Source organism: Peromyscus eremicus, chromosome 3 (genome assembly GCF_949786415.1).
Source record: "Peromyscus eremicus chromosome 3, PerEre_H2_v1, whole genome shotgun sequence".
Classification (NCBI taxonomy): domain Eukaryota; kingdom Metazoa; phylum Chordata; class Mammalia; order Rodentia; family Cricetidae; genus Peromyscus; species Peromyscus eremicus.
This window is the reverse complement of record NC_081418.1, coordinates 138,817,005-138,827,137: the sequence shown is the minus strand read 5'-3', so window position 1 is coordinate 138,827,137 and position 10,133 is coordinate 138,817,005. Positions and strand designations below refer to the sequence as shown.

Below are 10,133 nucleotides of genomic sequence, written 5' to 3'. Positions count from 1 at the left end.
TGGATTACTTTCAGTTTTCAAGCACTGTATTCTCAATGTGTGTTTAAATATCTGGTTGTGAGTGTTATAGAAATGAAACTGTTTACAATGTATTCTGCAGCACCTCACTTCTTGTACTGAACGTAATGTTTTTGAGATCATTTATGTTGTTGTCTAATGCATGAATGGGTTCTTGTTTGACGTTAAATAGTATCCCATTGCATTAATACATTCTAATGTTTCTATTGTACTACTAATTAGCACCTAATTTGCCAGACTGCTAAAATTTGTGCTTGTGACCATTTTGTTATGATAAAACACCATAACCAAGGTGACCCACAGAAGAAAGAGTTTACTTTGGCTGTTGGTTCTAGAGGATTAGAGAGCGTAACGGCAGGAAGAAGGCAGATAGCATGCTAGCTGGGGCAAAAAGCTGACAGCTCACATCTAGAGCAGATAGCATGAGGCAGAGCAAACCACAAGTAAGTGAGGCTTTTACTTCAAAGGCCACCTCCATCGACAATCTTCCTCCAGCAAGGCTGCACTCCTAAACCTTCCCAGTCAGTGCCACCAACTGGGGACCAAGTGATGAAATATCAAAGGCTATGGAGGACATTTATCATTTAATCCACCATACTCAGGCTGGCCTTGAACTCATGATCCTCCTGGCTCAGCCTTCCCAGTGCTGTTAACACAGGCATGAGTCACCATACCCTGCATTAAGAGCTTTTTAATAATGATTTTGCAAATGGTTTTCTGTGGCTGTTTGCAGATGACCTCAGACACAGAGAGTGAGGGTCACAGACTCGTGGATTACAATCCAATGCCCCTCAGCTGTCTGGACTTCTTTCCATAAACACCTCTTTTAAATGTCACATCAGCATCTCTGTCCCCTTTACAGAATGAAGAAACTGGACACAGGCATCTGTAAGAGTCACCATGTTTTTAAAGTCCATACAGTGTGCCACTAACTGTGCACTGGGGGGAGGGGGTGGGTCAGCAGCCTAGACAGATTGGGTGCAGAGGTCCGGCGTGGATGGTAAAGTCATGGAGATGGGATTCACAGTCAGGGGTCATCACACGTGGTTTCAGAGACACGGTTTTGGTTCCTTTTGGCAGATCCAGTTGTTGTCTGAACCACAGCTCTCAGAAACCACTTTGTCATTTGAGATGGAGGCACAGCTGTCTTTTGTAGTTTCACCAAAGATTTGTAATCTGAGAGCAAGAGAATAGCCACTCTTAGTTTAGGATTTTCTCACAATGATCCTGTCAGCCATTGCTTTCCTTTGGACTTTAAAGGGAACAGTAGAACTCACAGTTATTAAGTATAGTAAACACAGACATGATGCTATAAACACTGAAGGCAGAGCTGATTCTAAAACCTGATGTTTCTTCACTGGCAAAGAACCCTTCCAGCAAGAATCTTCATAATGATGCATGAAACGGAGACGGTTTGAAAGAGATGGTGACCTCCTCATTGCACCACTAATACATCATGTGAAGACCTTCATTTCTTTTTAGTTTCAGTTTTCTTTCATTTACAGGGTTAGGCACTGGCTGGAGACATGGCTCAGTGGTTAAATCACTGCTGCTCTTGCAAAGGACCTGAGTTCAGTTCCCAGCACCCACATGGTGGCTCACAGTGTCTGTATCTCTAGTAACAAGGGATCTGATACCCTCTTCTGGCTTCCATGGATGCCAGGCATTCATGTGGTACACATACACACATGCATGCAAACACTCCTATACATAAACCAAAAATGAATAAATCTCTAAAAGTAGATTAAGAGCAGAAAAGCATAAAGTTTTATATATATATATATATATATATATGAAAGTTTATATATTTTGGGGAAGTATTAAGATAGACATGAACGTGTGATAACAGTTACACACAGTAGGTATTCAACATACAGAGTGAACTCACAGAGTCTGGATCACAGAATTGGATGCAGAGAGGGAAAGAGGTTCAAACTCATGTGATACAGAGTCACAATTCCTTTATTCTCCTTCCTTAGGTTGTAGTGTTTGATTAACACATGGGTTTCAAACCTCCATGTTTTTCATGGCTCCCATGACTCTGTGCTGGTGGGAACTAGAATTCATGCGCTAACACAGACAGTATCAGGGTTGATTGTAAGGGACAGATGAGTTCTAAGTGCACTGGTGGGTCTTACAAAGAAGGTGGCATATGCCAGTGGCAGGGCTCCTCACAGGTGTCCTTCTTTGTTTTGTTCTTCGTGGAGCCCCTTGGGACTGAGAGGCAAATCTGATGCCACCCTAGTGGTCAGCATGCTGGTCCAACCATGATTTCCCTCTTTTATATCCTCCATGCTCAGGATCTTCCTTCAGCTTTCAGGATCATTTCTTCAGGGCCGGTCTGTTTAAGTCAATGACTTCCTTTCCAAATTCCTCTAAGGCTTCCCAGGTCTTCTCCTACCAGACACCTGGAAAATTCTCTAACATTCCTTATTAATTCCCCAAATAATCCTGTGGGGGAAACTGTTAATTCTCTCCCTTTCTAGTACCTGAATCCAGGGACAGAGTTGAAACAAAAGCAGGACTTGCTTGACTGACACTTTCGACTGAGCACAGCAGCCTCCAGGCTTACCAATCGCTCTTCCCTAACCCCAGTGTCACTTTGTCCTCAGAAGAAACTGACAGATGAGCTGAACTTAATCTGCACACTTCACATATACTTCTCTACTGAACCCCAACTTCTTATGTTTAACAATTTCTATACTTAATAAATTGTCATTACATTTTAAGTAAACCTAGATATGTTTCGGCATTTTACATTTCAATGTCATGTGTTCTGAAATGACAAGAAGTACATTTTCTTGTAAGATTTGCCTAAGTTTATTCAAGCAAGATGAATAAAACGATTCTCATTATAATCCCTGAAAACCTCATTGAAAGCACTGTACAGAAATTTGGCTGAATCCATATACTTTTACTTATGAAAAGAATGAAGAGTCTGTTCCTGCTATACAAAAAAATCGGGAATTGCACTGAAATATAACTTAACTCCAAAGTGTCAGCTCTTTTGTAGCACTGTAATACGAATTGCTAAGTGGTCTTATTAATAAAAGTCCCAGAGCCAGATTGGGGTGACAACTGAAAGATCAGAAGAATAGAACAAGCCACAGCCAACCACACCTCAAACTTCTCAGCCTCCAGAGCTACTTCCTGTATACTGATGCCTATATATTTTTCTGTGCCCCACCATTTTACTTCCTCACTCCACCCAGCTACAGTACTTCCTCTTTCTGCCCAGCTCTATCACTTCCTGTCTGTCTGTACAGACGTCCGGACCTCTATGGTTAAATTGTGGTGGGATTAAAGGCATGTGCCACCACACCTAGCTCTGTTCCCAGTGTGGTATGAATGCACAGAGATCCAGATGAATCTCTGTTTTCAGAATGCTAGGGTTAAAGGCATGTGCTACCACTGCCTAACCTCTATGTTTAATGTAGTGGCTGGCTTTTTCCTCTGAACTCCAGGCAAGCTTTATTTGTTAAAACACAAAAAAAATATCACCACAGTAGCACAGTTACCATGACAATCTCACACAATAAGAAAATGACAAGACACCAAGGAGCTAATGGCATTCTTTATGACCTGTACACACAATTATAATTTTGATAGCAAATACCCCAGGAGGTCATGTGTGGGATAGCTGTGACACTGTGAAAAGGTGACTGGGTCATGGGTGAACTAATGCCATCAAGGAATTTACCCATTGCTGAGTTCCCAGCCAAGCAAAATGAAGCCTCCTGGAAAGATGTAGGTCATGGTGGGGGGCACAGGCCTTTGAAAGGCAGATCTCTGCTCCCCATCCCAGCCCAGGCATGGCCATCTCCTCTGCTTCCTGCCCACTATGAGGTGAGCAGCTTTCCTGTGCCCTCATACAACCACATTTCTGCATTGCCACAGGACTAGCATCACAGAGCAGGGTGAAGATGGACAGGAGGCCCCTTCAACTGTGAGCCAAAATGATTTCACTTTCCTGTTTATCTGTGATATTTTGTTACAACAACAAAAGCTGACTAAGGTCTGTTTCACCACAGCTCCTCAGATAATTGTAACTTTCACAACTCTAGCTACACTACAATGTAACCTGTGACAATGTGGTCATTTCTCTCAGCTGACCAAGCTCCCTGCTGACACTTAGTGCTTTTCATTCACACTCACTCTTCCTCTGCTGGTTGTGACCTGAGAAACTGGCCTCAGGACACACTGTGGCTCATTTTCACCAGTGTGGAAAGTACCACTTAGAAATTCTTTGGAAAATATAAAAAGTTTAAGAGTAGAAAAAGGGAAAGTTCTCTGTGCCTACAGGCTCTCAGTAGATATTTAAAACTGCATTCTCTTTCCAAAGGAGAAGAGGTCCACTGGATACATATATACATAGTCCACTGGATACATACATACACACATACATGCACACACACGACCTTATAAAAGGCTGATGATACCTTTTCATACATGGAAAATTCCAGCTAACTTTGAAATCATACTTTTAAACTCTTCTGAACCTCTTTAATCTTTGGTATCAGTGTTAGAGCCCTGAAATGACCTGAAATGAATATTCAGGTTAGCTCCTCCAATACTCACACGTCAGAACTTAAAGTAGAGCCGTTTATCCACCTCCATTTCTTGTCTGTCAAAGTGTAATTTAGTCCAATCCAAAAGAAATCGCCTTTTCCCTTTGCTGAGTCCTTTATGGATCTCTACAATCAAAACAGAGTAGAGGAGTTAACCCTGAGTCTGTGTGCTGGGGACTCATGTTCTCCCAGACTCCTGAAACCTAGTTCAAGTGTCACCTGTGTCCATCCTGAGTCCCCAGCACAGTTAATTCTTGCTCCTTTGAGAAATCTGTGTCCGGTATTTATGATCCTAGGACACTCACCTTGCATAAGCAGTTATTGGATCACATAACAGATTAGTCTCTCAGACCGTGAGCTTCCACAACTCACCAGTTCTTCTTGGTCTTGAATGAGCAGCAAAGTGGCTCCTTTTGTAGCACAGTCAGCTAGACTGTGATTCCACATGTTGCTATCTTGAGAAAAATATATGCATTTATCTCGGTGTGGCAGCCAGTCTTTTGGACACTTTAACATAGCTGGACTCTCTGAAGTGAGAAGGAGACATGGAATATTTCTACCCTGTTCCTGTTGTACCACATCCAGTTACACACAGTAGTTGCTTTACTAACACACACTTTTAGTAACACATGCAGGGACAAAGTTGCTGTCATGACATATTAAAAAAATAAAAATAACAAGAATTCATTTGTGTTTCTATCAATTAACTTTAGACAAAGTTAACTATTTGACACATTTGTTAAAGCAAATATTCTATTAGAGTGTTGTTAAAGTTAATGATCCAGTGTGGTAGCATATTGAGGCAGCATGGCCAAGTGGTTAAGATCTCAGGCTTCAAGGTCACATAGTTTCAAAGAAGTTCCCAGCATTGTCAACTACCAGTCATGAGACCCTTAACAAGACTTTATGAAGCAATTCCTTCTAACATAAGACCATGGGACTGTAATGTCTTCATGAGTGAATGTTTTAAACCTCGACTGATGTAAGTCCTGGTAAATAGCAAATGTCAACTGTTATTCTTGGGAAATTCAAGCTGAAAAATTACCTGTTGGTTTAGCCATGTTCTCTTGAATATACACTCTGCATTTTTCTATTGATGGTTTTTGTATCAAGACTCGCACTAGTAAATAAGAAAACATGGAGAGGATTAAATCCTGAAATGAAAGGTGGAGTGGGTGTTCTCTTTCCCACTTCAGGAAATCAAGCTATTTCAACAAACCTGAAACATCTGGACAGGATAAAATATTAGCCAGATGGACAGAGGGACCAGTTATAGACAGATGTATAAACAAAGAAGAAAAGCACAGAACATGTGGATTCACACCACTGTTAAGGCACATACTATCTAATATCCTTACAGAAACTGTTAACTTACCCATGCTCATGCCTGAATTCCCATCTTCAGAATGAGAATTATCACATCCTCTCCAAGAAAGACAGCTTAATGCCATTGGAGTTTAGTAGCCAATTAATAAACTGAACACTTGAGCCTTTTGGTTTTCCTTGTTGTTGTTATTTTTGTCTCAGTTATGACTTTTATTTATTTATTTATTTATTTATTTATTTATTTATTTATTTATTTATTTATTTGGTTCTAGGTATATGTGCGTTGTTGGGGGCTTGGTGTCAGCTCAGAACACACACAGACACCAAATTCTCAACACAAAGGAGATTTATTACCCTGGAGGAAGGGGGGAGGGCTGCTTCCATATCTGGCAAAGACAGCAGCAGGTACTTTTGCAGGAGTGGGTTTTAAGGAGAAAATGGGGAAGTCTGTGTTGAGATGAGGTGATAAGTCCTGATTGGACAGGCTAGCCAGGGTAGCCAAATAATGAATTTTGATTGCTGGAACTTGATGTTTTGATAGTTGGACCTCAGTGCTCAGTCTCAGGAACGTTCCATGGCCAAAATGAGTGGACCTCGGGGGCTAGCTGAGGATGTAATCTGACAGTCCAGTGAGAGGAAAGGGGAAAGGGAAAAGCCTGCAGGCGCCATGTTTGCCCCTCATGGGCCTGTTAGAGAGCCCTTCGTGGGTAACACCTCCTAACGACTCTCAGAGAGATTCAGAAGCACAGAAATGTGAAGCTTCTGCACTGGACATGGGACACTGTCCTGTAACTACTCATGTCTTTGATCTTCCCCCAGGCTCAAGGGGATCAAACCATGGGAAGAGGCCCTGATATTTAGAGGGAAAATTCTGAAGCAAAAGTTCTTGCCTCACTTACCTAAAACACTGAGCCCAATCAGGGTCAAGACAAGAAGGATGAGCCCAGCACAAGTGAGTTTCAGAGCCAACCTATGGGAGCGTGGGCACCGACAGGCATCTGTGAAGTCAAACACCTGTTACTTGTTTAAATCAGTTGAGGACATCGCGAATGAAAGTGAAAGGTGGTTTGGGAACAAATGGATTCAAGTAGAAGGTCAGCTGCAGATGTGAGCCCTTTTCTGCCAACTTAAAGCAGAATTCCATGAGATAAATTCTCCGTTAGGTTCAACTGTTTGCTTTGATAAAGTAGGACTGAAGAATAATGCTTATGCATATCCGTGCATAAGCACAAAGGTGTATTGAGTAAATCAAGATCGATAGATGTGAAGATGTGTTGAAAACCACGAATGCCGTCAAAACCAAATGGCATGTTCTGTTGCAGGAAGGGAGTTAAAGCATCTCTAAGGAGGACCTTCTTTTATTCAATAGATATTTTTGATGCTCCCTTTTGTGGTAATTGTGACTTTTGGTGATAATGACATGTGAATCTATTCCTGCACACGGACCCCATGCTTCACTGCTATCTACAACCATCTTCTCCAATTGGGTCAAAGGTATAACATGCATGGAGGTACATCTCCTGAGTCCCCAGGATATTTTCAGTATTTCAATTGTGTTATTCCCTCCTTATTGGCTGAGTTCTAAATCCTCCTAATGGATAGATGAATTGGAAATGTGGCTAATATCACACACTGTTACACATACATACATACATACACAGACACACACAGACACACACACACACACACACACGCACGCACACACACACGCACACACACACGAACTAAACACATACTACACATTGTGGCTGTAAATTTCATGGTGTTCTTTCCTTAAATAGAATACTTTCATAGTTGCTTTTTGTTGTGCTGTGATCTGAGATCGGGTTGCCAATAGTCCAGGGTGACCTTTAACTCTCTGTGAACTAAGGATGACTTTGAGCTCCTGACTCTCCTGCCTCCACCTCTCGGGTGATGGGATTCTAGGTGTGCACCACCCACAACTGCTCAGCATTTACAGAATAAGAGACTACCTAGTACTCCACCCTAAAGAGGACATCTGTATCCCATCCCATCCCCAACCAAAGCTCAGGCATTGCCACAGAAGAGGGGCAGAATGACTATAAACTAGAAGTTGTAGTTGAAAGTTTTCTTTAGTCCTGCCTGGCCCCACAATCCTGCAGCCCCAGAGGATTAATATTATTTACAAACTGTATGACCTATCACAGACCTTGTGCTAGCTAGCTCTTATATCTTAACTTAACCCATTTCTATCACTCTATGTCTTGCCACGTGTTCCATGGCTTTACCAGTCTGCTGACATCTTGCTGCTCCTTTCATGGCAGCTGAGTGTCTCCAGACCCCGTCTTTCTCTTTCTGGTCTCTCTCCTTTCCCACCTGCCTCTAAGCTGCCTTGCCATAGGCCAAAACAGCTTATTTATTAACCAATGGGAACAACACATATTCCCAGCATACAGAAAGATATCCCACAGCAAGAAGTGGCAGATAACTACAAGGAAACACTGTCTTCTGGACATAACAGGACAGTTACACATAGGATCTTACACCATTTGTCACAGCCTACACAAGACCTTCAAAAGCTCAAGTCTGACAAAAATTGTCAGGGGAGTTGGACATGAGTTCCACCACCATCTGGGGAGCTATTGACAGTGATGGCTGCTAGGAGGGGGAGAGTAGGTTTCTTCAAGGATACAGTCCCTGAGAGGCCACCGATGCTCCCGGACATGGCCTACACCCATGCACACACTGGCCTCGCTGGCTGGACTCAGTGGGAAAACAAACCCAAACCTTAAGCTGTCTAAGTCCCTTCTTCCACTCTTACAGGTATAAATAGGGAAAACAGAGACTTTCTTGTGCCTATCACAGATAACTGGCTCCGTCAAATCCCCCCTCTAGTTGTCAAAACCCCCCACTTTCCTCAGACCCTTTGTAAAGATTATAATGAAGCTTATTAGATGATTCTAAGACTTTTTCTGATTAAAAAAAAATCTGTTAATTTAAAAGTTTCTGACAAGCATCCTTAAAAAGTTGTGGTTCACATTTTATCTTTGCTTTTTGGTTTTTTGAGACAGGGTTTCTCTGTATAACAGCCCTGGCTGTCCAGGAACTCACTTTGTAGACCAGGCTTGTCTCAAACTCACAAAGATCAAGCTGCCTCTGCCTCCCATGGTTCCCATTCATTCTTGACACACTATAGAAAGTTTAAATCTAAAGCATTGCAGTATTATATAAGAAAGCTCAGTTACATCACAGAATCTCATACTATACCATGACCGTTTTAGACTTATTTTCTGCCTCCATGTCTATCTCTTTTCATCCATCCCTAAGTCATGGTACTCTTAATTTGTGGCACATATCAGTCTTCCACATTTCTGTCACTGTGATTTTAAGTCTTCTGAGAGACAGAGTGCTGATTCCACCTGTGCTCAGTGCTAAGATGCTGTGGTGCTGAGTCTTGGTGTTTGTGTTTTTCAGAGAAGTTTGGACCAGGCAAGATGCTGCATAGCAAGTCTCTCTGCTAGAAGCATCCCTTTCCTTACAGATGTAAAGTAACCTTTCTTCAGGGTCTTGTGACTAAGGCTGAAAAGAATGGCTGCCTTAGTTTCACACTGACTGACTAAAAGTGGACTGTATGAGCCTTTAATCTCTAAAGTTGTGACCATCTACCCTCTTCAGCATGGACAGCTGCTCATCTGCATAGCAATCACAAAACTGTAAGAAGAAATCATAACTCTGGAAGATATTCTAATGCCGAATGGAGAAATAAAGCCACTGACCTGGGGCAAGAGATGGTGGTGATGCATGCTGAGACCTTGGGTTCCTGGATGCCTTTAAATTGAGGTAGACCCTTGATGTGTCCATTGCCAATGGGGGACGTGACACTGAACTTGTGGACAGGACAAACTCCAAGTTCTGTGAGATGAAATGAGCAAAAAAAGGAAGTCCGCTGCGAACACTGGACTGTGTGTCCACACCCACCCACACTTGTCTCTGAGGGTTTCTCCAAAGTTACTGACCTTGATGTCTGTCCTGCTCATATAGCTTACACGCTATTGTCTTTTTTTTCTCTTTTATTCTTCTTTAATACAATATATCCTAACGGCCTCGAACTCACAAAGATCTGCCTGGCTCTGCTTCCTGAATGCTGGGATTAAAGGCGTGGGCCACCCCTGCCCGGCTACAGCTGTCCCTCTTTGGTGACTGTCATTCGCTCAGAGCCAGACATGAGGTTCTGCCCCTTATGCCATCTGTTTATTTTCG

General features: G+C 42.3%; 1 protein-coding gene across 2 annotated transcripts; it reads right to left on the bottom strand.

Moving 5' to 3' along the window:
• Window positions 1-1,010: 1,010 nt before the first annotated feature.
• On the bottom strand, window positions 1,011-9,734 carry LOC131906131 (killer cell lectin-like receptor subfamily B member 1A). 2 transcript variants are annotated; one of them, XM_059256923.1, is made up of 6 exons: window positions 9,650-9,734; window positions 6,812-6,910; window positions 5,632-5,706; window positions 4,959-5,113; window positions 4,597-4,712; window positions 1,011-1,194 (listed from the first exon to the last, which is right to left on the bottom strand). In XM_059256923.1, the coding sequence occupies exons 1-6, from the start codon at window positions 9,732-9,734 to the stop codon at window positions 1,068-1,070; spliced, it is 657 nt and encodes a 218-aa protein (XP_059112906.1). In that variant the 3' UTR covers window positions 1,011-1,067. The 2 variants fall into 2 exon arrangements, with proteins under 2 accessions (XP_059112906.1, XP_059112907.1); XM_059256924.1 differs by having other exon boundaries at window positions 4,959-5,104.
• Window positions 9,735-10,133: the final 399 nt, after the last annotated feature.

Bases quoted from the DNA above. Each gene is read 5' to 3' on its own strand.
- LOC131906131 (XM_059256923.1), bottom strand. From the start codon at position 9,734: ATGGACACATCAAGGGTCTACCTCAATTTAAAGGCATCCAGGAACCCA. The intron at 6,911-9,649 runs GTCAGTGGCTTT...TTGACTTCACAG, and splicing joins ACCACCATCTCTTGCCCCAG to ATGCCTGTCGGTGCCCACGC. The intron at 1,195-4,596 runs GTGAGTATTGGA...TCTTGCTCTCAG, and splicing joins TCTACTTTAAGTTCTGACGT to ATTACAAATCTTTGGTGAAA.